The sequence below is a fragment of the Musca vetustissima genome, unplaced genomic scaffold, assembly GCF_032173495.1.
Source record: "Musca vetustissima isolate MV318-11 ecotype Yass unplaced genomic scaffold, APGP_CSIRO_Mvet_v1 utg2975, whole genome shotgun sequence".
Classification (NCBI taxonomy): Eukaryota; Metazoa; Arthropoda; class Insecta; order Diptera; family Muscidae; genus Musca; species Musca vetustissima.
The window spans coordinates 163,055-190,596 of NW_026880042.1; the positions used below are offsets into that span (position 1 = coordinate 163,055).

General features: G+C 33.9%; 5 protein-coding genes across 5 annotated transcripts in view; 3 read left to right on the plus strand and 2 right to left on the minus strand.

The window, feature by feature from the left end:
- Nucleotides 1-1,332: 1,332 nt before the first annotated feature.
- LOC133325344 (poly(A) RNA polymerase, mitochondrial) lies at nt 1,333-8,391 on the minus strand. The gene is made up of 3 exons (XM_061534130.1): nt 8,298-8,391; nt 7,374-8,229; nt 1,333-2,272 (listed from the first exon to the last, which is right to left on the minus strand). Exons 1-3 carry the CDS (start codon nt 8,389-8,391, stop codon nt 1,333-1,335), a joined length of 1,890 nt encoding a protein of 629 aa, XP_061390114.1.
- On the plus strand, nt 5,913-6,635 carry LOC133325348 (tetraspanin-2A). The gene has a single exon (XM_061534133.1). It carries the CDS (start codon nt 5,913-5,915, stop codon nt 6,633-6,635), a length of 723 nt encoding a protein of 240 aa, XP_061390117.1.
- A 639-nt stretch (nt 8,392-9,030) lies between the features above and the next one.
- On the plus strand, nt 9,031-11,552 carry LOC133325345 (ESF1 homolog). The gene is made up of 2 exons (XM_061534131.1): nt 9,031-9,915; nt 10,041-11,552. Exons 1-2 carry the CDS (start codon nt 9,031-9,033, stop codon nt 11,550-11,552), a joined length of 2,397 nt encoding a protein of 798 aa, XP_061390115.1.
- Nucleotides 11,553-12,285: 733 nt separating this feature from the next.
- Nucleotides 12,286-13,465, plus strand: LOC133325346 (plancitoxin-1). The gene is made up of 2 exons (XM_061534132.1): nt 12,286-12,392; nt 12,463-13,465. Exons 1-2 carry the CDS (start codon nt 12,286-12,288, stop codon nt 13,463-13,465), a joined length of 1,110 nt encoding a protein of 369 aa, XP_061390116.1.
- A 2,123-nt stretch (nt 13,466-15,588) lies between these two features.
- LOC133325351 (disheveled-associated activator of morphogenesis 1) overlaps nt 15,589-27,542 on the minus strand; it is a 90,578-nt gene continuing 78,624 nt past the window's right edge. The window contains exons 2-11 of the mRNA XM_061534137.1: nt 25,319-25,912; nt 21,114-21,665; nt 20,632-21,051; nt 19,329-19,506; nt 18,566-19,246; nt 18,127-18,332; nt 17,655-17,800; nt 17,260-17,421; nt 16,994-17,157; nt 15,589-16,470 (exon numbers count right to left, since the gene is read on the minus strand). Coding sequence (XP_061390121.1) covers nt 15,614-16,470; nt 16,994-17,157; nt 17,260-17,421; nt 17,655-17,800; nt 18,127-18,332; nt 18,566-19,246; nt 19,329-19,506; nt 20,632-21,051; nt 21,114-21,665; nt 25,319-25,912 — 3,960 coding nt within the window. The 3' untranslated portion in view covers nt 15,589-15,613. The remainder of the gene's footprint in view (nt 16,471-16,993; nt 17,158-17,259; nt 17,422-17,654; nt 17,801-18,126; nt 18,333-18,565; nt 19,247-19,328; nt 19,507-20,631; nt 21,052-21,113; nt 21,666-25,318; nt 25,913-27,542) is intronic.

The window sequence follows — 27,542 nt, forward strand, 5'->3', positions numbered from 1 at the left end:
TAAAAAATTGAACTTAACTGAAGGTTTGAGCTTCACTATTCAAAGCCTTAAAACTATAAAAAACCAACAACAATTACCATCCCTATATAGAATAAAACAATACAAACTAATATTAACTAATAAGAAATCCCCATATATAGCATTGTAGATCAACCAACACTTGTAAAAAAAGCGTATCATATTTTGTTTTAAAATTTTTATTCAAATTTTTCTTTTTTGGTGTAGCCTAAAATATTAAAAAAAAATTGAAGGCGAAAGCATTTACCGTAGTTGTCCTTTAACATTATTTTTTACCTTCATCTTGTCTATATTTTTAGGCTATACCAAAAAAAAAAACAAATTTAGTTTTGAGATTTTTTTGTGAAAAAAAATTAAATATTTGGAAAGAATATTGTTTTTGTTATAAAGAAAAAATAAAAATAAATAACAATTATGGTTAAATTTAATAATTATATTTAAGTTAATATGAGTTCTAATTATACAAAAAAAAAAAAAAAAAACAATTAAAAAAAATAAAAAACCTACTAATTTATATTTTCAAATCAAATGTAAATAAAGTTAAAAAAAACATACAGCAAGAACAAGTGAAAAATCCATATATATTCAAAACAAATACTAAGAAAATGGAGTTTTATTTTGAATTAGAATTTCCAAAAGTAAAACAAAATGAAGGCCTAAAAGTATGCTATACAAATGGGCATATGGGGATATATTCTATTTTGAGAAGTGTACCCGAAAAAATGATTTTTCATAAATCCACGCCTTGGGTGTCCCCGAAAAAATGATTTTTAATAAATCCACGCCTTGGGTGTCCCCGAAAAAATGATTTTTAATAAATCCACGCCTTGGGTGTCCCCGAAAAAATAATTTTTAATAAATCCACGCCTGGGAAGACCCCGAATTTATTATTTTTAATAAAATCCAAGCCTTGAAAGACCCCGAAAAAATTATTTTTGATAAATCTTTTTAAATATACAAAACCTCCTAAAAGTATGCTATGAAAATAAATGAAACCCAGTATTATTTTCAGATACGTCATTATTTCATCATTTATTTGTTTTATGTTTTTATTATTATTTTCCTTTTATACAAAACAATAACATTTAACAATAGTCTCATCTGTTGATTTCTAAGATTATTTTTTGGATTTGCATTTCTTGTGGCTCTCTTGGGTGAAATAACTTATAAATCTAAAAAACAAATAGGGGTTTTGTTTCTTATTATCTATAAAAAATAAGAATGAAAAAGGAAAACGAATAAAAATCCTTACGCACCAGGCGGCAGTAGGGGCAGAAGTGGGATTTAAAAACACATTAGGCTGTGTTCTCATTTTCATCTGCTGCGTTTGGAGGATTTATTAGAACCCGCCGAAGATGTCGAGGAGGATTTCGTTGATGACTGGACACCCGTTGTAGAATTTAGTCTCATTTGTTTTAAATCTTGCCGTACCGTCGATTTTATGCTCTCCACTTGATTTTTAACATGGCCATTTTTAAAAACCAAACCCGTTGCTGTGGCGGTATTATTTGTAGAGGCTTTTTGTTGATTAGCTGGGCTTTGGTTCGATGATTCCGAATTATCAAATAATTCACTAACTTCCAAAATGCGTGGCTTAAAGAACATATTTGGCCTTATGATATTCTTATCCGCTGTTTTAAATAAATTCAAAAGACCCCAGGGTTCTTGAGACTTATCCACTCCCGTGTGTTGATAATTTTCCACTTCCGATTCCAATACCCAGGCTGCATTTCGTACCTCTATCCTCAAGCGTTCACATTCCTCAAGGCTTACATTTTTACTAACATTTAGCAATTGTTCCAAGGGGTTGACAATATACAATGCCGAGTGATCGGGTTTGGAAACCGCTCTACCCTCATTCAACGATATGGCCTTATTTTGAAAATCAAATTGTGAATAGAATTCAAAAAATTGCAATAACAAATCACTGATTTTGTTGTTGTTTTTACTTGAAAACCCAATGGCCTCAAAGTTGCGGGCAAATGTACAATTTATACCGTCTTCGGTAATACGAACATCTTCGCTGGAGGCAGATTTTATGAGGTTATTAATTGAGGGTAGAATGGGCTGTTTGGTTTGCTGTAAAAAGAAGATAACCAAACAGGTTAGGGAGAAATTTGAAATCCATCGTCCTGGTGAGGGATTAGTTAGACCACATGATTGTGCCCATCGTCTGATGCAGAAGATTAGCGGGCGTACACGTTCATCAAATTCACCGAACATGAAGAGTAACTCGGACATATAGAAACCGGAGCTGGAAAGAAAGGGGGAAAAATTCAAAGTTCAGGTAAGTGAAAATCTTAAAAAAAAGTAAAAAACTGAAAAATAAAAAACTAAATATAATAAATACAAGCCTTGGGTGTCCCCGAAAAAAATCTTTTTAATAAATATACGCCTTGGATGTCCCCGAAAAAATTCTTTTTAATAAATATACGCCTTGGATGTCCCCGAAAAAATTCTTTTTAATAAATCCACGCCTTGGATGTCCCCGAAAAAATTCTTTTTAATAAATATACGCCTTGGGTGTCCCCAAAAAATATTTTTAATAAAACCACGCCTTGGGTGTCCCCGAAAAATTATTTTTTATAAATCCACGCCTTGGGTGTCCCTGAAAAAAATATTTTTAATAAATCCACGCCTTGGAAGACTCCCTTGGGTGTCATAAAAATTGTATTTTTAATAAATTCAGGCCTTCAGAGTAGTTGAAAAATATCGGAAATATAGATTAATTTCAAAACGGAAGTGATTCAGTCAGTGGTCATTAAGACAAGTGACTATATAAATAGTAACTTTTTTCTCTTGGCAATTTTAGAATATAGAACATTCCCCCTCCTCCCTCGAAAAATAAAAATGAGACCTTTTTATAAGATTTTACAAAATCCCTCATTTTTAATTTTTAAAATTCGGTAGGGGGAGGTGTTGGTTTTTTTAAAAAGAGACCTTTCCTTTGTTTTTGTAAATTGTTTGTAATTTAGCAATACCGTTTTTTTGTCTGTTATCTAATCTTAGAGCTCCACATATTCATATCTCGGTGCTTGTTATCTTATCATCGTAATGAAACGTAAAGCTTCATTGAATACCTGTGGACAAAAAAGAAACGATACACCACCCAAAACCATGTCATCATCAAAGTTATTATTATTTCAATCGGTGTACATTTGAACGAAAAAATTTACGAACTGCGAACGAACAAAAATAAAATAAGCGGATAGACGGTGGAATAGAAATCGAAATTTCTTTTTTTAAATAGACAAAAAAAAGGTGAAATATTGAAAAGAAATAAAAAAACAATAATAATAAAAAATAGAAAAGGAAATATATTAAAAAAGAAATATAAACAAATACGTATGGAAATATATGAAGAGAAATATTCAAACAATGTTGTGAAAAAAGTTATGAAATTATTACAAAACATTTAAGTCGATTTTTTAATTTAAAAAAAAAACTACAAGTGTGTTCCTTACAAAAAAGAAAAAAAATTATAATAATAAAGAAAAAATATGCAAAAAATGAATACAGAACTGCAGAACAATACCGCATAACTATTATTAAAAAATATTCATCAATATTAAAAACCCTGATAAAAAAACTTGAATAATTTATAGGTCATGAACAAAGCTTTAATAATGACTTGGAACAATCTATCGACATGAAAATCAATACATCCACTAAATATGCGGAACAATCCTACTGTACCTTTAAAAAATACCGAAAGAAAATTGCATTCAAAGTAGGGGTCTAATTGTGTATAAATTCCATAACCAATACCAAAAAAAAAAAAAAAAAAAAAAAAAAAAAAAATTTAAAGGCGCCTAAAAATATGTATTTTTTTGATTAATTTTTTGATCATTTTTCTTTTTGATTCTTTAATTTCTTCTTTTTAGTTTTGATAATTTATTCCCTAATCAATTACACACTTTTTTCTTGTAAAGAAAATTATGTGTTTTTTTTATCTAAAAACTACATTGAACAAAATATGTCTTGCACCACAATGTGTGTGCGTGTGTTAATCATCATCACCGCCATACAACAACAGGTTGTTCGGTCAACCCAAGGCGATAAGGTTTTTATTTGCTAAACGATTTGCTGATAAAAAAAATATAACCACAATATTTATGTACAGCTCCCCGCGCTCTTTGAAGTAGTTAACAAAATTTCAACAAATATGGATGTGGAAATGTGGATGAGTCAATGCCAATTCTTGTAATTGAAGGGGCAAAAGACATAAATAAATCAAAAAAGAAACAGAAAATATTCTGGGTTTATTTATTGTATTTCTGAATGAATCAGACAGGGAACTAAAGGGGGATGCCGTAAAATATTTCTAAAATTTAACTATATCGAATTAGGTAGTCATATTACATTGTCATATCACAATTGGTAAAATTAAAAAGGTGGACCTAGGACTAAAATTTATCGGCATTTCAAATTCGTGGGCTTACAGAGAATCCCGAATGGAAAATTAAGGAAAAATTGAATGCAAATTTATTGAAATAAATTTAAATTTAAAATTTTCAAATCCTTGTTGAACAATATGGAACCTGTTTCTGTAAGGGGTCCAAAAAATGTAGTCAGGAACAGATTCAAACGGATTATATACATATATGGGAGCTAGAGAAAAAAAATACTAAAAAATTCAAGCCTATTAGTCAAATACTGAGAAACAAAAATTGCTAAAAAAATTCAGGATTTTTCGTCGATTACTGCTAAATAAAATCTCCTAAAAAAATTCACGACTATATATCACGAATACTGGGCCATAAATTCCTAAAAAAATTACCACTATTGGTCGAATACTGGTATATAAAAATTCACGCCTATTGGTTAAATACTGGTAACTACAAATTCCTAAAAAATTCAGGACTATTGGTCGAATACTAGGCAATGAAAATTACAAAAAAATAGACATATTGGTCAAATACTGTGCCATAAAAAATCCTAAAAAAAATTACGACTATTGGTCGAATACTGGGCTATTAAAATTCTGACTGACTGGCCAAAACAGGGTCAATAAAAATTACAAAAAAAAAAAAACACAGGCCCATTGGCCAAAACAGGGCCATAAAAAATCCTAAAAAAATCGACAACTATTAGTCGAATTCTGGTCAATTAAATTTCCTAAACAAATTTAAGACTATTCATCAAATACTGGTAAATAAAAATTCTTAACAAAGCCCACATCTGATGGATAAAATACTGGTCAATAAAACTGGTTTAAAATATCCACGCCCAACGGTCAAATACTGGGCCATACAAATTCCTAAAAAATATCACGTCTATTAATCGAATAGTGGTCAATACAAAATCCTAAAAAAATCAGGATTATTTTTGAAATACTGGACCATACATATTCTTATAAAAATTAAGAATACTGGTAAATAAGAATTCCTTCAAAATGCAATCCTATTGGCCGAATACTGTGCAAGGAAAATTCTTTAAAAAAATCACGACTATTGATCGAATGCTGATCAATTCCTGACAAATAAGGCCTATTGGTCCATAAAATGTCTAAAAAAATCACAACTCTTGATCGATTTATGGTCTACAAAAATTCTTTAAAAACACACACCTTTTTATCGAATAATGCTCTATAAAAATTCTTTAAAAAATCTCCCAAAAATCACGATTACTGGTAAATAAAAAAATTCTTAAATATCAATCCTGTTGGCCGAAAAAAAATTACGACTATCTTAAAAAAAATCACGACTATCAATGAAAATTCCTAAAAATTCATGCGCTAAAAAATCCGCGCTATTGATTTTTTCTTTTACATTATTTAAGCTAAAAAAATTCAAAAAATTTTTTAATAATAAATTTAATAATCATTCATTTTTGCTATTCTCCTTTCAGTCAACTACCTTATAACCTTTTTGTAACATCATCTACCCCCCAAAATGGCAGCAACGGAAAATACGCTGGAAAAACAAATTGGCTGTGTGAAATACACCCTTTTCTGTTTCAACATTGTCGCCTGGATGTTGGCAACATCATTGTTTGCCCTAACCGTTTGGTTGAGAGCTGAACCCGGTTTCAATGAATGGTTAAAAATTCTCCAAGCTGAATCATTCTACATCGGCGTCTACATTCTCATCGCCATCAGTATCATTATGATGGCAGTTAGCTTTTTGGGTTGCCTTTCCGCACTAATGGAAAACACATTGGCCCTATTCGTTTTTATTGGTACACAAATATTTGGTTTTATAATTGCCATTGTCGGTTCGGCTCTCGTCATGCAATACAGTACAATGCATTCCAGTTTGCAACCAATTCTGCAAACTAGTTTGAGTAATTTTGTTAGTACCTCGGAGCAGCCCTACTCTTCGTATGTTTTGAATATGATTCAAGAAAATGTGGGCTGTTGTGGTGCCAGTGGTCCATGGGATTATTTGAATTTGAGACAGCCATTGCCTAGCTCATGTCGTGACACTGTCAGTGGTAATGCTTTCTTTAATGGTTGTGTCGATGAGTTGACCTGGTTCTTTGAGGCCAAGACATCGTGGATTGTGGCCATTGCTTTGGGATTGGGTATGCTGAATGTCATCAGTGCTGTTATGAGTTTGGTATTGATACAGGCCGTCAAAAAGGAGGAGGAAGAAGCCCAGAACTATAGACGTTAGGAGGAACTGTCTCTCTTTCTTTAGAAGTTTAAAATAAAAAATGCCGCACACCCACAAATTTCATAAAGATACCATGCAAATACGCAACCTGTTTTTAACACCCACTTATTATCATTTAAGTTAATATTTTTTATAAATATTTGCACTAAGTTTGAAAAATAAATATTTTGAATAAAAAAATTGAACAAAAAAATTTAAAAAATAAATAAAAAAAACGAAAAATTCTTCTCAGCAATGAGAAGAATAGAAAAATTGGACAAATTCTTTTCATTCAGAAAAAAATAGAGAGCACTGCTTTAATTGAAAATTTTTGGGATTACTATCCGAATAAAAATAAATTTGGATAGCCTATCAAATTACTTACAACCCAAGTCTTTATACTTTATGAGTATAAATAATTTAGCTTGGAACGCCATGAGACATGCGTCGGAGGCCCCACGAAGTATATCTGTGTTTTGTTCAGAATAAAATTCTATGTCGATTTTCCTATGTCCGCCTGCTGAAATCACGAATAGGCACCAATTTGGATTCTAATTAGGTAACCAATCTTCCGACAAAAATGTTACATGGCATAGCCCGTAATATATATCAAAAGTCCCGAACGATAACAATTGTTTTCAATGTCCACCTCATTTTCTTTCATTTCGTTTCAAAATAACCACTTTATCTCTATCCTCCTTAAAGTATGCAATACAAACAACTAATTTAATTTATAAAAAAAAAATCATTCATACTCACAGATTACTCATTGACAAATCTATCTCCAAATTTAAATGTTCATGATGATATTTTATAATGGGTACACGGGCCTGCAATATCCTTCGCACATGACAAACGCCAGGCAAAAATAAATGCAACATATCACCAATACTTTCCATTTGCCGCTGCGTTTGGGAACGGCCATTTGTTAAATTCTCTTTGGTGTGAAATACCAAACGTGATTCGGGACGTTTTTTCGTATCCGGACCCTTACATTCTTCATCAAGTCGCAGAATCAAATCTAAATCACAACCATTTTTACCAAAACCATTTACCGATGAACCAAATGGTAGGGCCCTTGCCAAAGGGAACATTCCAGAGATGGCCTGCTGCACTTGTGAGGCAGCCAAGAAACGTAGACGTATACCCAAATCATTTAATTTGGTATTTTCATAGAGTAGAGATATTTGTTTTTCGATATCTTCGGCTTCTTTGAGCACGGCCACTAAGGCTTCTTGGTCCATTATGCGAATGCCATCCAGGGCGGCCAGTTGGGTTTTACTTCCCGACACTGTGTCACGTTGTACTGTCTTACGTCCGGTGGCCCGAAACCACAGAAATGGGGAACGCACTGGCACACCGGTGAGGTCTTCATTATATGCCGCTGAATCTATGGCCTCGGAGGCTTGTTGGGCATTTTCATATTCCAGCAGGATATAATGCTGCACATCATCATGCCTAACACAATAATGAAAGGCTGCTGTTATGTTGCCATAATCTCGACAATAGTTGTATAACTCTGGAAATGATCGTTCCGAACTGACTTGTACTATGACACTGCGTGTTGCCTCCTCTTGGCGTTTGTGTATGAAATCCTCAAAAGAGTGGCTGGAAACTGTAAGGGAAATCAGGAGATGTTATTGTTGTTTCTTTTGTGGAGAAATGTAAAAACATGGAACTTACATTTGGATCCCGCCGTTACATTCTTGCTACAGAAATATCTGACACTAGGAACTGTTGGCTTTAGATTGTAACAACGTCTAACAGCACTTAACATTATTTATTATTGTATTTGATTATAAATTTAATTAAACAATTTGTTATTTTATAAAATAAGCTGAGTTTTCTGTGTTAAACAACAATTGCCCCACAATCCCCCAAACAAGACCAAGACTGCATAAAGTGAGGTTAAACAGCTGGTAGATAGGAAACACTAGTTGATATTCTTCTTCTTCCTTCGTTTCATTGATGTAATCAAGTGAAGTGATAACACAACGACACTTACCTTATAACAGATGGCAATTGCTATCTCTCTTGGTGAGAGAGTTATTTGAGAGTTAATGACAACTCCATATCTCCCTCAATCTCTCCTCTCTCCCTTCTACCCATAGAGAATTGCTCTAAGAAGAGTTGTGTCAACAAACAATGTAACGATTAAGAGAGCTGTCATATTAGCATACTTTTAGGCGCCAACATTGATGGCCGGCAAACGTTTTGCTATCAGTATATAATGAATGCCAAATAAGAAGCAGTATTTGTTGTTATCGGTCATTTTGTCTTCTCCTGCCATTCGTTAGCAGGTGGAACGTTTTTCAATTTGTCTTCAGTCGACTGAAGACACGTGAAGTGTGAGTTTTGTTTTCATCTTGAAGATTTGTTGAATTGCAGTGAAGAAATTGAAGAAATTAAAAAAATTATGGCAAAAGATAAAAAGAAAGTAAAGACAAAACCTGATAAACCACAGCAGAATGGTGTGGAAAAGCCAACGGCAGCATCCGGTAACAGCAACATTTGGCAAGATGAACGTTTCCAGCATTTGGTTTCGGATCCTCGTTTCAAAAATCTACCCAAGGTCCAGAGGAAGGTAAAAATTGATAAACGGTTCCAGGGCATGTTCACCAATGAGAAATTCAAAGTGAAATATACTGTGGACAAATATGGCAGGAGGGTTAACAAAAGCAATGCCGATGATTTGAGGAAATATTATGAATTGAATTCTAGTGATGAGGAGGAGGAAGAAAAGGAAGATAAGGCGGAGAGTGAAGCTGACGGGGAACCAGAAAAATCTTCTGACTCCGAAGAAGAAGATTCTGAGGCAGAAAGAGAAAAAGAAGAGAAGGCCATTATTCAAGAAAGTGATGTGGATGAAAATGATGCCCTAACCAGCGATGATGAAGAGGTACCAAAATCACTGAGGCAACGTCTCTTAGATCCCAATATTGATTATGCCAGAGGTGAAGGGCGTTTGATAACAGACTCCTCCTCAGATGATGAAAGTTCGGAAGATGAGGAGGACCCGGAAATGTATATTGATCATGTCTGGGGAGAGCTGGATAATGATGCTGATACCACAGATGAATCCACGCGACGTTTGGCCGTCTGCAATATGGATTGGGATCGTGTAAGGGCTGTGGATTTAATGGTCCTCTTCAATTCCTTTTTGCCACGTGGTGGTTCGATTTTGAGCATTAAAATATATCCCTCGCAATTTGGTAAAGAACGTATGAAGGAGGAGGAGCTGCATGGTCCACCGGAATTGGTGGGTTTGGATAAGGATTCGAGGAAACAGCAACAAAAGGAGGTGAGTGGAAGAAAATATTGAATTAAGACATAATTCAAGTTGATCCCTGGCCGGTTCCGAAACTTTCTTATTTCCTTTTACTAATTGTTTTATTTCCATTTCTGTCCGACAAACCCAAAAAGAAGAAGAAATCCTCAGCCAGTGATGATGAAGATGACGATGATTTGGTAGTGGCCCAAGACAGTGATGCCGAGGAAGGTGATGAATATCACATGGAAAAGTTGCGTCAATATCAGCTAAATCGTCTGCGTTACTACTATGCCGTTGTGGAACTGGATAGCATAGAGACGGCAGATAAAATCTACAAGGAATGTGATGGCATTGAATATGAAAGTTCGGCCACAAAAGTTGATTTACGTTATATACCCGATGACACCACATTCGATGAAGATGAACCCACAGATGTGTGTACAGAAATGCCTGACATGAATACCTATCAACCCAGGCAATTTACCACGACTGCCCTGCAGCAGGCCAAAGTGGATTTGACATGGGATGAAACTGCTGTGGATCGTAAGGAGTTGGGTGACAAATTGTCTTCGGGGAAACTAGAGGGCATTTCCGATCAAGATTTAAGGAAAATTGTGGCATATAGCAGTGAAGAGGAGGAAGAAGAAGATGATGAGGAAGAGGATAATGAAGATGCTGAAGTAAAACAAAATGAAACAGCCGTGAAAGAAGAAAAACCCGACGAGAAAACGAAAAAACGCAAATCCAAGAAAAAAGAAGAAGTCATCAACAAATACAAAGCCCTGCTGGCCGAAATCAATGAAAAAGAACAAAAGGAAAAAGAGAAAAAGAATTATGCCATGGAATTCACCTGGGAGGTAAATGAGGGTAATGAAAACGCAGATGACAAGGATAAAAAAGAAACATTTGAGGGCAAACCAAAATCAGAGCTGACACCCATTGAAAAAGTGCTCCTGAAACGCAGTGAAAAGAATAAACGCCGCAAAGAAGAACGTAAGAAAAAGAAATTGCAAGCTGCTGGGGTGGATTCCGAATCCGATTTGGATTCTTTACCCGAAGGCATTGATATGAGTGATCCTTACTTTGCTGAAGAATTTGCCAATGGTGATTTCATCGATCCCAAGGCCAAGCGTAAAGAAAAACAAAAGAAACAACGTCAACTCAAGGCTGAACAGGAAGAAGAAGATGAGAAAAATGCCAAGGAATTGGAGTTGCTGTTGGATGATAATGAAGAGGACCACAAGAAGCAACATTTCAGTTTGGAAAAGATTTTGAAACAGGAACAAGAAACCAAATCAAAGAAGAAAAGGAAAAAGCAATTGAAGAAGTCTAAGGCGGATATTGAGGAATCAAATAAACCCATTGAAGATAATTTCAAATTGAATATCGATGATGATCGTTTTAAGGCCGTTTTTACATCGCATGAATTTAATATTGATCCCACAGATCCTCATTTTAAGAAAACTAAGGCTATGGAACAATTGATCCATGAGAAAATTAAGAGGAGACATCAGGATGAGGATGCAGGCAAATCAAATGGTGCTGCTAAAGATGAAAACGAGGGACCTGATCCGGCCAAGAAACCCAAGAAGAATATTGAGAATATTATGTTGGTTAAAAATTTGAAACGAAAAATTCAAATGAAGCAGCAACAACAGGGTAGATAAGAAAGACCTATGTTTTTAAAATAAAATATTTTTGTGTAAATATTTATAATTTTTGTTAGTTTTTAGTAGGATTTCGAAAAAATTAAACAAAATTGTTAGAAAATAATAAAACTGTGTTTTATAAAAAGATGTTTTTTTCTGGATTCACACTGTGGTACAGGGTATTGTCTTTGTGCATATGTTTGTAACATGCAAAAGAAAGAATATGCATTGAATCGTTTTCTAAGTCGATTTATACATGTCCGATTTCGATTGAGATATATCTCCCATATATAATTTCGTCCGAGTTAATGTAAATTGTGTAGCAAAATCCCCATATATCTTTCCATTTGCACGAAATGTGGCATAGCGTATTGAATAAAGTCTAGAATTATGTGTGATAAGTTTCGGATCAGGATCATTTTTTTATTGAGAGAGTTCATTCTCTATCTTCCTCTCTTCTCTCTTTTTAACGTGTAAATTTTAAGGTATAAATTTACCCCCACTATCCTTGATTTCTTATGGCAATGAGAGAGCTCATCTAACCCTTATGCTTATTCTCTCTCTCTGGCTCTCGCGCGCTATTATTATGAAATCTGAAACCACTTATGCCCTTGCAGTGGTAATTCCATCCCATTGTTCTTTGTTGTTGTATTTATTTTCAAACTAAACACGATAAGACTGGCTTCAGTTTGACTTGTGCTTAGCTGAGAATAAGACGCAAATAAAGAGGAGATACTAACAAAATAAACAAATGGATATGCTGATAAAACTAATATTTCTGTTGTTGTTGATCAAAAATCTGCCTGGCGGCGAGACAAAAGTGTCCTGTAAAGATGAACAGGGTAAGGATGTTGACTGGTGAGTATGGAAAAAAATTAAAAACAAAATTTAATTATTTCTAATATCCCTTTGCTCCTTCTGCTTCCAGGTTTTATTTATACAAACTACCCATGCATTATGCTGCCAAAAATTCCACACGAGCTCAAGATAATTCTGGTCTACATTATCTATATCTAACCAGTAAATCGTATGACAAATGGACTCTATCCGAAAAAGAAATAAATGAGTCAACCTCTATAACGGGCTTGACCCTGGAACCTTTGTTCAACAATAAATCCTTGCTTTTACTGGCATACAATGATGAATATCCCAATGGTACAGTTATTTTTGCGGGTGGCCATGCCAAAGGTGTGGTGGCCACAGATGGTGTTACAGGTCTGTGGTTAATCCATTCCGTACCCAAATTTCCCAATACCACACACTATGAATATCCCTCAACGGGTTCACATTATGGACAAAGTTTCCTGTGTATCACATTGGCAGCTACAGAAATGGAAAAAGTTGCCGAACAGCTGCTGTTCAATGAACCCAATATTTATGATCACAATATACCCAATGAATTGCATGAAAAATTCCCCACTTTCGAAAAAGTTCTCAAAAAAGATTGGATTAAAACCGCACCTTTCAATAATGTTCTCAATCTCATCTCCCTGGAAGGTTCGACATTCAAATCCTTTGCCAAATCCAGCAAATTCAATCAAGAATTATATGCAGATTTTGTGGCCCCTACTTTGGACACCAATCTCTTGGTGGAAACATGGCGTAATGGTGCCGGTAATTTAGATTCAAATTGTTCACGCAACGATAAGGTTTATAATATCAAAAGGATCGAAGAGGAGGCCTTTGGTTTGGATTTTAAAACTACGCAGGATCATTCCAAATGGGCTGTGTCACAAAGTGTGGGTTTGAAATTTTGGCGTTGGCGTTTAGGTAGTTCTTCCAGAAATTGGATTTGTGTGGGTGATATAAATCGCCAGCAACATCAGCTGGTTAGGGGTGGCGGAGTCCTCTGTCAACAAAATTCGAAAATAAGTAAGCTATATCGTAAGTTTGTCAAGGAGTATGAATCGTGTTCGAAGAAATGTAAATAAAATGGAATTAAAATATATAAATAATTTATTGTGTTTTTTTACTTTATTCATAAATCCAAGCATTGAAAAAAATACATATTTCTAATAAGACTCATTCACTCCTTCGAAGTCACCGAAAAAACATTTTTAACAAATCCACGACTTCAAAGTTTCCAAAAAACATTTTTAATAAATCCACGGCTTCGAAGTAACCGAAAAACATTTTTTTTAACCCACTCTTTCAAAGTCCTCTCAAATAAAAATATTTTTTACAATTATAAGTCTCAGAAAAAAATTATTTTTTTATAAATCCACGCCTTGGGAGTTACCGAAAAATTTATTTTTCAGAAATCAAAGCCTTCGTATTCAACAAAAATTATTAAAAAAATAGTCGATATTTTAAATATCTATGAACTTTCACATAATGGTAATTTTTACCTATATAACGTTAGTTTCCGTAATTATTGTCCATATGGAATAAAACTTTACAATTCCCTTTAATCAATGGTGCAAGATTCATGAAAATCGGTAAAGTAGTCGCTGAGTTATTTGCATTTGAATTCAACCGTGTTCCGAAATACACTCTACTGTTCGATGCTGGGCGCCTATTACACGAAAATGAAAAATCACACAAAAATGGGTTTTGTAAAAAAGGCAAATTTTCTTCATTCATGGCTGCTGGTTTGTAAACAAAATTATAGCATACTTTTAGGGTAAGAACGGTATGTGATGTAGTGTGATTTTTTAAATTGATAGGTAAATTCAAATGCAAAGTATTCAGCAACTACTTAACCGATTTTCATAAATTTTGCAACCATGTTTAGAGGAAATTCTGAACTTTTATTCCATATTGACAATACATATATATACTTATGTTATACTAGGGAATACTGGCATTATGTAGAAAGATATTTAAAATATCGAAAAGTTTTGTGTTAAATGTAAACCTGAAAAAATCATTTTTAATAAAATATTTATAATAAATCCACACCTTCCTTAAATCCACGTCCTGAAGGTCCCCAAAATTACTATTTATAATAAATCCATTCCCTTTGAAGTCCCTGAAAAAATATTTTTAATAAATTCAAGTCGTTGAAGTGCGCCTTGTCCCCGAAAAAATGATTTTTAATAAATCCATGCCTTCGAAGTCCCCGAAAAAATGATTTTTAATAAATCCATGCCTTCGAAGTCCCCGAAAAAATGATTTTTAATAAATCCACGCCTTGGGTGTCCCCGAAAAAAAATATTTTTAATAAATCCAAGCCTTGGGTGTCCCCGAAAAAATGATTTTTAAAAAATCCACGCTTTCGAAGTGTCAGAAAAAATTATTTTTAATAAATCAACCCCTTTGAAGTCCCCAAAAAATCATTTTTAATCATTTTTTTATTTTTCACTTTATTTTATTGTGTGTTTCGTTTTATCGTTTATTTTTTGTTTTGTTTGTTGTAATAATTTTTATTATATAATTACTAATATGTGTTTATATTATTATTATATTTATAAGATATATTTATATATAGTTCATATACTTAATGCTAACATTTACAAATTTATTTTTTTAATTTGCTGTTAGTTTTGGGGATTGGTTGGCTTAATAGTTTTTTTCTAGTAGATAAATTTTCATAATAGTATTGAGTTAATTGTTTTTCTTTCTTTTATGCAAAAACAGAACAGCAAACAGTGAAGAAGAAATACATACATACAAACAGTTTTGTTTTTAAATTCCATTATTTTTCTTTCGTTTTTTTTTTTTAATTTAAAAACTACAATTAAGTGTTATTAATACAAAAGTGTGGGTGTGTTTGGGTGAGGTTAAGATAAATATTTTTTAATTTTCTTTTTTTAAATAATTTTGGTTTAATGCTTTTTTGTTGTATTATAGAGAATTTGTATAATTATTTTTTAAATATATAAAACAAATGTGTTTTTAAATTCTCTTTTCAATAAATTGTGTTTTAGATTTGTTTTTGTCTTAAAATTAAATTAATAACCTATATTTGAATACAAAAATTGTTGTTTGTTTTAATTTGCATAATTACAAATAAATTTCTTTTTTTCCTCCTCTTACTTTCAATTATCTTTCTTTTTATACAATCATTTAACAAAATGTATTATTTAAATAACAAATTTTTTTTTTCCTTAGCTTAACCTAAATATTTAACCTAATTTTCACTGTCTTCGTACGGTACGTTCTCGACTTTCTTCTCGATGTACCCCATGTCTTGGGGGAGATGTACTACCATTGCTTAGGCGAGTCTTACGTGATCTCTTGAACTTCGCCATATCTTCACCGAAAACATCACCGGTCCTCAAGGCTGAAATGAGGTCATCAAATTCCCCTTTGTTATCTCCCTTGGCGGGGCTTGTGGGTCCATTGGATGATTTCAAACCCAAATTTCGCGCCACCGAAGACATCAGGCCCTCCTTGTTTTTACGTTCAATGGTACGCTTCTTCAACTCAGCATCCTGCTTGGCACGTTTCTCTTCCTCTTCCTGGCGTTTACGCAAATTATCATTATCGGCCTTAGCCTCAGCAAATGATGTTAGGAAAGCATCAAAAATGCCAAAGAATTCATCCGGCTGCAACACAGAACCATCTTCACCGAATAGACGTACAGCACGATCGAAACGTGTCTTCATATCTTGGAATTTATCTTCCAATTCAGCGAAACGTACCGAAGCTTGGGCATGGAATTCACGCATAACGGGTAAGAAACGATCACCCTGTTGGGCAGGGCCCGATGAACGATGGAATTCAATTTCACGGGCAACATCGGCCAAGCCGGTGCGAAGCATTTGTATATCTTTGTCCATTTCTCCCAACGAGACTTTGGAAGCTTCACGTACATGTGGTATATCTTCTTCGAGTTTGAGTAGATCACGGAATTTCTTATCGATAACCTGAACCAAAAAGTGTAGTAGAGTTGTGCCCTTGGCAGCACTGGATTTGGTATCGGCTAAGCGGTTCAGTGAGGCCAAACGGAAACCGGAAGCATTGCCACGAGCTCCACGATTCATGTAGTTGCCTGGAAGGGATAGAAATTGGGAAAGAAATTAGTAAAAAAATCCCAAAAATAATTTTTAGCAAAACCAAGCCTTGGATGTCGCCGAAAAAAATATTTTTCCAAGCCTTCGAAGTCCCCGAGAAAATAAGTTATTTTTAATAAATCCACACCTTCGTTGTCTCCGAAAAAAGATTTTTAATATATCCATGATTTTTAATATATCCATGATTTTTAATATATCCATGATTTTTAATATAAATCCACGCCTTGGGTGTCCCCGAAAAATGATTTTTAATACATCCACGCCTTGGGTGTCCCCGAAAAAATGATTTTTAATAAAACCACGCCTTGGAAGACCCCGAAAAAAGGATTTTTAGTAAACCCACGCCTTGGATGTCCCCGAAAAGCTTATTTTTAATAAATCCACGCCGAAAAATCATTTTTAATAAATCCAGGCCTTCAAAGTGTCCCCGAACAATACTTTTAATAAATCCACGCCTTCAAAGTGTCCAAAATAGTTGTTTATGTTTTTTTCTTTCCTTACCCAAAGCTAGAACCAATTCCAGTAATTTTCTCAGACGCCTTGACCTTGCCACCTCCCTGGAAGCCTCCATGACACTGGTAATGCGTGGTATTAAATCGTTTACGGTAATCATGAAACGTTTCTTGTAGTGTAAGCTCTTCAAGCGCTGTTCGTAATGGGGAATTCTGGAAGTAAAAAAAAATTGAAAATATTTAGTATCGGATAGAAAGAGATTTTTTCAAAGCCAATATTTTTTTAATTTTATTTTATTAAAAAAAAAAACTTACTTGGATATTTCATAAAGGAAACGATCGGCCCTGGCCAATGAATCAATATCTTCACTGTGCTCATCCAATAAGGCCCGCTCCTCCGCTGAGGGTGTAAACTTCAATAATTGCTCAACCATATCTAAGGCTAATTGTTCATTGCAATCCATGGATAGAATTGCTCTGGGGAAGGGGGAAAGATAAAGAAATAACATTTATTAGAATTTTTAAAATTAAAAATTAAATTAAGGGACTTCAAAGGAACTTCTCTATAACTGAACCGACGTAATAGGAAAAGAAGATCATTTTCTCTGAGAAGTTCCACTTGAGTTTTTATTAAAAAACTTCGTCATAGAGAAATATTCTTTGTAGTTAAATCCATTAGAAGTTCGTTGGAATTTTCCCTTGCAACTTACTTGGAGATTTCTTCATCGGTCATTTTTAATTTACTTAAGAGTATGGTACAATTTTGTGCCCGCCGGCCATCAATAACAGATAATATCTTATTACGTGGTTTACTGCCCATTAGGCGCAAGTCTTCAATGGAGCCATCGGGAACGGTCTGGAAAAGAGGAAACCAAAGATCCAAATTAGAAATATTGAAAAGTAGAAGAAACTAAATGATAAAGGCCTTAAAAGCTTGAAGTCTCTACACAGTCCAAGCGATCTTTATATTAATCTCAGGTCTCCATACAGATCAAATTGTCTTTTTAAAGATCTAAGGTTTTTATTCACACCAAATTATCTCTACATACGCCTGAGGGCTTTATACAGACCAAAGGCACTTTAGAAAGAACGGAGGTCCATTTAAACACCAATGGTTTTATATAGCCCATTATTTTTACTTTTATAAATAAATTTCAATTTATTTTTGGATCCAAAACTTACCGCAACACCATTCTTTTGATAGGCTGAGAATAATTTATCGATTGCCTCCAATTCGATATTGTTATACCATTTCGACTCATCCAATTCACTCCAAACGGTACCTTGGACCTTGGCATCGGGCAATTTCGACCAGTTGAAGCTCTTCAAGGGATTTGTGGGCTGTGGCACGTTCTTTTTGGGTACTTCAGTTTTGGGTGCAGGTGGGGCTGGAGAGAAATAATAAGACAACATTTAATATTTTATAAATAAGTTAGGTTATGTTGCAAAAAATTGTGAACGAAAAGAAAAGTGAGGTTATGTAAATTCCTTTCATTCGAATAGACTACAATGTAAAAATAAAAAGCAACTCTTTAATTCTCTATTCCTTGCCGAGTGCCAGGGTGTGATGATACATTTTTTCTTCGTAGCCTCATTTTTTTTTTAAATATCTTATCCTTACCCATTGCTGGTGTCATAACCGGTGGTGGTGGTGGCCCAGGGCAAGGTGGTGGCGGTGGTCCTGCCGGTGGTGGTGGTGGCGGTGGAGCTGCCATCATTGGTGGTGGTGGTGGAGGTACAATCTTAACAGGCTCCTGTGATGCGTTGCAACCAGTTAATCCCGCCACCTTCTGGTCATCAGGTATACTACCCTCTGTGACTAAACGTTCCAGCCTTGCTCTTTCCTGCTGCTCGGTCATCAATTTATGTTGTAAATCTTCCAATTTCATTTCAGCTGTTTGTGCTCTTTGCACAGCCTGTGAATGATTGGCGGATTCCTTTTCCAAACGTTCACGCATACGTGCCAAACTTGTTTCGAGATCTTCTTTTTCTTGCATACGTAAATCTAGCTCTTGTTCTTTTTTCGCCAAACGTGATTGAATATCGAAATTTTCTTTTTCCAATTCATCGGCACGTTTGCGTGCTTGGGTTAATTCTTCTTCTTTTACCAATAAGTGAACTAATTTGGAGACATTTATTTCCAAAGGTGCCACATCGGGATCGTGTACTGGGGAAATGGGCACTTTTTCTTTGTTCGGATCATCGGAATCGATGTCACTGCGTGGTCTACCCTCGGTTTGTAGGACAATTTGTTGTACCACACGATCGAATAATAACCAATGTTGGGTACAGTGACCGGTGTCTGTAAGAAGGAGAGAGAATTTTTATTATAAATAACAACGAATTTGAGAAGTGTGGTGGAGGAGGGGAGGGCGTCTACTTACAGGGCAGCAATAGCATATGCTGCAGCAAAGAAATCAAATGTGGATAGGCTGGCGAATGACTTAGTTTACGTCTCAAAAAGTCAAACATGGTGGTGGCACTTTTCGTATCCACATGTTCATGCTCGAATTTGCGTGCCAATTCTTTTTCATCTTCGGCTCGAACCATTTCGAAGAAGTCCTAGAAAGGGAATGATAAAAAATTATGAAATTGTACTTAAATGAATGTATTCCGGGTTCCTAAGACCAAATTGTTAGTGAATTTTTTAATGGTAAATATTATTCCTAGCGATTTTATGTGTTCGGGGACCTATAGTGAAATTTTATGGGGAATATTTTTCCATTGGCACCAACCCCCTAAAAGGGATTATTATGGGAAAAATTTTGTAAAAATTAGAATATGGTTGAAATTGATTCATTAGGTTTAAACTTTTGTTTTCCCATTTTGTTTCCTAATATTTTGGGTGCATATGTTAAAGCCACAGGTATCTTTTGTTCGGTGGCCCCTAGTGAAATTTTATGGAGAACATTTTTTCCATTGATACTACCCCCCTAAAACGTAGTATTATGGGGCAATTTGTTAAAAATTTAAAATTGAACGAAATTGGCCTAATTAACTATTATTTCGTTTCCTTCACATTTTGTTTGCTATTGTTTTGAGCATATGTATTAAAATTTGAGATTTCTATGTTCAGTGACCCTTAGTGAAATTTTATGGAGAACAATTTTTCAATTGACACTATTCCTCTAAAATGATGTTTTGGTCAGAATTCTGAGCGAATCCAAAAATTATCGAAATTATCCCCAACTTATTTATTTCCTTTATTTTACATTTAGTTTGCTATTATTTTGCGCATATGTATTAACATTACAGATTTCTTTTGCTCAGGGACCTCTAGTGAAATTTAGTGCAGATTACTTTTCCCATTGATACCACCCCTCTAAAATGTAGTCTTATGGGGAAAATGCGTAAAAATAGGAAAATCGTCGAAAATTTGCCCAATTTCGATTAAATTATTTAATTTCCCATTTGATTGCTAATATTTTGGGTGTATGTGTTTGATCTAGAGTTTTCATTTATTCGGTGACCTACAGTGAAATTTTATACAGAATATTTTTTCCCTTGACACCATCCCGCTAAAAGGCAATACAGTGGGTCTATAGGTATCAAATAGAAAATTATACCAAATATAAGGTTTTTAATATATCCGATTTGCTGAGGGTATTTTGTTACTATATACTATATTTTCTGGATCCCGGAACTTATATTGAAATTAGTAGATTGTTTTTTTTTTTTTGAACTTACCAAATGCCGATCCAGCGTCTCATTCTCATGCTTCCTCAGCTTATCGATAATGGGTTGAATGCCCAACATTAAGAATTCATAACGCAAATGTAGACGGAAATCTAGATTCTCCTGACCGGGACCATAATTCAGCACGGCATTAATGAAGGACATAATGGCCGTTTTCAAATTAACATCATCTCTATAGGCTCCTGTGGAACGATCCAAATCATTTACAATACTTTGGAAACGGGTTCGTTCGGCAGCAAATTCTTGGAAATTTAACATGGCCTGCAAGACCTTGCGGTGACCACCGGGCACGAGACAGACGGCACCCAAAATTTCCAAGGCTGCTACTTTGGTTTTGATATTATCCGCCGCCAGCGAACGAGCAATCGTATCAATGGAGGTGGGATGGGCCAAGACATGGGCACGGCCGGTCTGTAAAGGAAAGAAGGATCAAAATAATAGGGTTTCCTAAGAGAGAATTTATCTAGACTTACCGAATTATTCATCAAGGCCTTGATACACCCAATGAGACTAGTATGAAAAGGACTGTTCGCCACACGTATATCCATTTTCTGCAATAAATTCAGCAGAGCTGGCAAACCCTCAAACTCGACAAATCGTAGCACAAAACTGTGCGTAGATGTCCTCAGGGCGGTCTTGAGGGCATCCAGGAAATGTGTATGGCTTTCAATGCGAGCATTATACTCATGGCACGGGGAATCTTCGGGACTAATCGATATGTGCAAAGCCAAATCCTTGAGACGTTCCACATAATTTTCAGCCGTCGGCGGTTGGGTTATATTACTCGAGGCACCATTACCATCAATGGTATCGAGTGGGGATTTTCGTGAGCAATAAATTTGCCATTTCTTTTGGGGAGGCAAACTTAGCATTGCCTCTTTGTTGGGTGCTGTCAAGTCCAATTCCTCGACCAATTCGGCAAATTTGGTGTCCAACTCGTCAACGGAGGGCATTGGTTGTGTGGGTGTTAGGGTCTGTAGGGTGAAAGCACCCTCAACCACACAAATCTCTGGTGGTTCATCGTCCTGGAAATAAAAAGGGAAGGGATTAAAAATTAGTATTTTTTTAATTTTTTTTTATTTAAAAATTTTTTGTTGTTGTATTAGTTTGGGTGTTACCAATTCTTATCACGGTAATTGGCATTTTATTAGTGGAGCATAACCAATTAATGTTGTTTTGCAAAACTTTTTTACAACAACGTCCAACAACAAAATTGTCGGCTAGTAAAACAAAGTGATTGTAACTTTGGGGGCTGGTTTAAAAGTTTTGACTTGAAATGCAGTTTTTTTATTTTAATTTTTTTTTTTATGAACAGCTGACCAAAGGCAATATGCTAGCTAAGCAAGAAATAAATCCGGAATGGAGAACTTAGCTAGCTGTTCAAAATCACCCTCCTTGCCATAACTGTCCCTAATAAACACCACTAAATTTATCAACAAAGTTTTGAAAAAAAAAAATATTTTGCTTTGTTAGCGTCTTATCAAGATTTTGTTGTCGAAAGTAAAACAACAACAAACTGTAAATCGCAATAACAACAAATATGCAAAAAGTACATTTTTTAAACAGTTATTTGCAACTACTATCTAGGAAACAATGTACAGTTGTGTGTATGTCTGTATGTGTGTTGTAAATATGTTCCATGTTTCGGTGCTCTAAATATTTCATAAAAGGGGGATCGATTTCAACATCAATTGCGGTTTTTCGGATTTTTTTTGTTAAGACACCTTTTTTTACTTAAATTAACAATTTTGAAATAAAAAAAGAAATGAGGAATGGAATTTATTAGTAATAATATAATATTGTGACTTAACACGAAATCACAAAGGAACGGGAAAATATTTAATGAAGAAAAAGTTGTGCTTCAGAGGAAAGACCCTATGTCTTTGGATTTAATTTCCACCGATAAATATTGGAATTAGAGGTTTTTATTGTTCGGGGACCTGTATTGAAATTCGATGAGGAATATTTTTCTTCTTAAAGGCATTTTTCTAAAATCAAGATTTTTGGAAGAAATTGACAACTCTTCAAAAACGTAGCAAATTAAGCCAAAAAGTCATTTATTTTTTATACCAATTTTATTACTGAAATTTTAAGGGAAAATGTGGTTCCTACCAATTTCTTTTCTTCGGAAACCCATAGTGAAATTTAATGCGGAATCTATTCCTCTTTAATATCTTTCCTCTAAAATCAAGAATTTCGGGAGAAATTGGCAACTCTTGGAAAAATAATTTAATTAAACCTTAAATTCTTATCTATTTTAGATATCGATTTGAATGCAGAAAATTTCAGGGTAAAAATTATTCCTAACGATTAATATTGTTTCGAGACTCATAGTAGAATTCGACGAAGAATATTTTCTTTCTTAGTGTCAACCACCTAAAGTTCAGAATTATGGGAGAAATTGGCAACTCTTCATAGAGAAGAAAATTTAGTCAAGTAATAATATCTTGTTTTATATACCAATTTTGTTATGGAAGTTTTTAGGGAAAAAGTGACTCCTACCGATTTCTTTTGTTCAGTGATTCATAGTGAAAGTCGATGGGGAATATATTCCCCTTTAATGGTTTTTCTCCAAAATCAAGAATTTTGGGGAAATTGGCAACTTCTGAAAAAATAATTTAATCAAGCCTTAAATTCCATTATATTTTATATATCGATTTCATTCAGAGAAATTCATGGCAATTATTATATCTAGCGATTTCTTTTGTTCGGAGACCCATAGTGAATTTTGATGGGGAACATTTTCCTCCTTAATAAAAATGCTCGAAAATAAAAAAAAAAACAAGATAATCCTTAAATTTGTTTCTTTTCATATATCGATTTTGTTACGAAGATTTTCAGGGTAAAAATTATTCCTACCGATTTCGTTTGTTCGGGAACATATAGTAAAATTTTATGAGGAATATCTTACGAAAATTCCACTAAAATGTAGTTTTATGGGTGAAAGTTGGCAGCACTTGCAAAAAGTAGCAAATTGAGCCTGCACCCATTTCATTCTCATTTTATTTGACTTTGGAGTGGGATTTACATGATAAATGTTATTCCTACCGATTTCTTTTCTTCGGTGACTTATAGTGGAATTAAATGGAGAACATTTCCCCCCTTACGAACATTCCCCTAAAACGAAGTGTTATTCGGAAAATTGGCAACACTGACAAAAAGTGGCATATTCAGACCAAGAATTATTTCATTTTCATTTTATATAAATTTACAGGGGTTTTATTGTTGTAAATATTAATATTAGCGATTTAACTTGTTCGGCGACCTATAGTGAAACTAGGTTCTGAACATTTTTTCTATTGACAACATCCGCCTACAATGAAGTACAGTGGTTCAATAGGCATTAAATTGAAAATAGTAGGAGATTTGCAAACCAATTCATTAATAAGGTATTATATCTCCATTTTCGAACCGATATTCTGTTGCTATGTATTAGATCTATATTAGATCTTGTATTCTAGAACCTATAGTGAAATTTTGTGCAGAATATTTTTCCATTGACACCAACCCTCTAATATGAAACACAGTGGTACAACAGGCAACATATTTAAAATAGTACGAAATTCACTTGTGAAATTAGTTAGGTTTTTAAATATCAATTTTCCGATCGATATTTTCTTGCTATATATTAGATCTAGAAAAATCTTGTGTTCTAGAACCTATAGTGAAATTTTGTGCGGAATATTTTTTCCATCGGCACCATACCAGTTAAATTACATTTTATATGTGAAATTGGTCCCAATTCGAAAATACACAAAATTTATGCAATTTAATTATTTAATTGTTATATATCGATTTTGTCATCGTTATTTTTGTCGGTATATGTTATATATAGAAAAATCTTGTGTTCTGAAACCTATAGTGAAATATTGTGTAGTATATTTTTTACATTGACATCAAACAGAAAATATTACAATTTATGGGTCAAATTGGCCCCAATTCGAAAACGCCCAAAAATTACGAAATTTAATAATTTAATGCTTATTATCGATTTTGTCACAGTTATTATTGTTTCAATATATTATATCTAGCAAAATATTTTGTTCTGAAACCTATAGTGAAATTTTGTGCAGGATATTTTTTCCATTGACACCAACCCTCTAACATGACGCACAGTGGTACAAAAGACAACAAACTGAAAATAGCATGAAATTTACATATATAATTATTTATTATTTTTTTTTAATATCCATCTTCCGACCGATATTTTGTTGTTATATATTATATCTAGAAAAATCTGGTGTTCTGAAACCTATAGTAGAATTTTATGTAGAATAATTTTTTCCTTAAGGTCAATCCTCTAAAATGAAATTTTGTTTCAAAAAATGGCTTCATTTGAAAGTTATTAAAAAAATATATTTTTCTTGGCTTGTGCCTGTATGTCGCGAATACCCCTAATGCCAAAAAATCTTAAACTTTGAAACAAAAACCCATATTATGCTATAATAAATCTATTACCAAATTTGTGTAGGATTTTGACTTCTTAAATAACCACATAACAACCTCAAAAAATAAAGTTCTTTAAAAAATAACGCCCAAGCGTTATGCGAACAACCAAAAAATTACTGCATTTCCGTTACAAGACATTTAAGCCAGCCAGTCAGTTAGATTCGAATTTGAATTCCGTCATACAATTATTATGTAATTAAATGAAGACATTTATTTTTGTGCAATTTACCTGAAAACACCCACACCAACCACGTCTACCACGAAATGCTGGCATTTTCTTTTGCTGTTGATGACGATAGAATTTCTGTAGTGGCGTTTCGCGTACGTCTTCCCCCTTTGCGGAATCTTTGCCGTTAAATGTATAGCCAAAGGTGTAACCTAAAATATTATTGGCATAAAAGGAGTTACCACCACCAGTGCCACAACTATCATCTTTTCCAATGCCGGACGTTGGATCGTTGGGGTTGTCTCCACCTCCGGATTGTTGGCTATTTTGCCAATAGCGTTGTAAACTGTGCAGACAATTTAGTTCCGGTAGACGAGCTTTTAATTGACTAAAGTCAAAACGCTGGTGAAAGGATGTTGATGATGTGTCGCTGGTGGCACTGTTTGTGTGTGAGCCGCCACTACTGCCACCGCCGACGTTATGCAGCTGATGGTGGGGATGCAGATGATGGGGACTCAGCGGTTGATGGCGCTGATGCTGGAGACTGGCTGGTTTTTGTAGAGTACTATCAGGGGTGGTCTGCAGCGAATCGTTGTTGGCACTTAGCGTATCAGGTTCATTGGTACAGCTGCTGATGGTTGGACACGACTGTAGAGTCTGTTGGGAGGAAAAGAAAAAAAACAGAAAATTAGAGAAAGGATAATTTTGAGTTGGTTTTCTTCATTAGAAAAGTGATTAATGTTAAGGAAAAAATATTAATAAGTTTTCCATTTTCTCATTTTTCAGGCGATTAGGATCTCATTGGCGAACAATTACCCTTACCATTTTGAATAGGAGTTTTTTTTTCAGCCAAACATCATAAATTTTGAAAATGCTTTTTAGTTTTAGTTTTTTTTTGGTCAACAATAATTTGTTAACTTATCTAAACAAAATGGCCAGTAATGATCAACATTTGATTGTCATCTGAATGTGCTGGAAATAACATGCGCCCAGTAATGTTAAAAATAATATACAGACAGTTCCGGATAATTGCAATTTCAACAAAGTAAAAAACATAACAATTCGAAAAGATTCAAAAATGTCGATTTTAATTTTTATATATCGAATTTCTAACAGACATTTTGTTCCTATATATTATATCTAGAAAAATCTTGTGTTCTGGAACCTATAGTGAAATTTTGTATAGAATATTTTTTTTTATTGGTCCTAACCCTCTAACATGAGGCACAGTGGTTCAAAAGGCAACAAATTGGAAATAGTACGAAATTTACATATAGATTTATTAAAGTTTTGTAAAATCCATTCTCTGGTCGATATTTTTTTGCTATATATTAGATATAGAAAAATCTTATGTTCTGGAACCTATAGTGAAATCTTGTGTAGAATATTTTTTACATTGACACCAACCCTCCTATATGAAGCACAGTGGTACAAAAGTCAACAAATTGAAAATAGTACGAAATTCACATATATATTTATTAATGTTTTTAAAGATCCATTTTCAGATCGATATTTTCATGCTATATATTATATCCAGAAAAATCTTGTGTTCTGGTACCTAGAGTGAAATTTAACGTAAAATATAATTTCCATTGACAGCGAACTCATAAAGTGACATTTTCTGGGTGAAATCGCTACCAATTCAAAAATATCCAAAGTTATAAAATTTAATTTTTGAATTTTGTATATATCGATTTTGTCACCGTTATTTTTGTTGCTATATATTATATGTAGAAAAATCGTGTGTTCTGGAACCTATAGTGAAATTTAGTGTAGAATATTATTTTCATTGACACCAACCTTCTAACATGAAGCACTGTGGTACAAAATGCAACTAATTAAAAATAGTACGAAATTCACATATAAACTTTTTAAAGTTTTTGAATATCCATTTTCTGACCGATATTTTGTTGTTAGATATTAGATATAGAAAAATCTTGTGTTCTGGAATCTATAGTGAAATTTTGTGTAGAATATTTTTTCCATTGACACTAAACCCAAAATATAAGAATTTATGGGAGAAATTGGTATCAACTCGAAAATACCCAAAATAACCAATTTAATTATTTAATTCTTATATATCGATTTTGTTAACGTTATTTTTGTTGTTATATATTACATCTAGAAAAATCTTGTGTTCTGGAATCTATAGTGAAATTTTGTGTAGAATATTTTTTCTATTGACATCGAACTCATAAAATGAAATTTTCTCTATGAAAATGTTACCAATTCGAAATGACTCAGGAATGTCATTTTTAATTTAAGATTCCGATAAAATTTTCCCGGT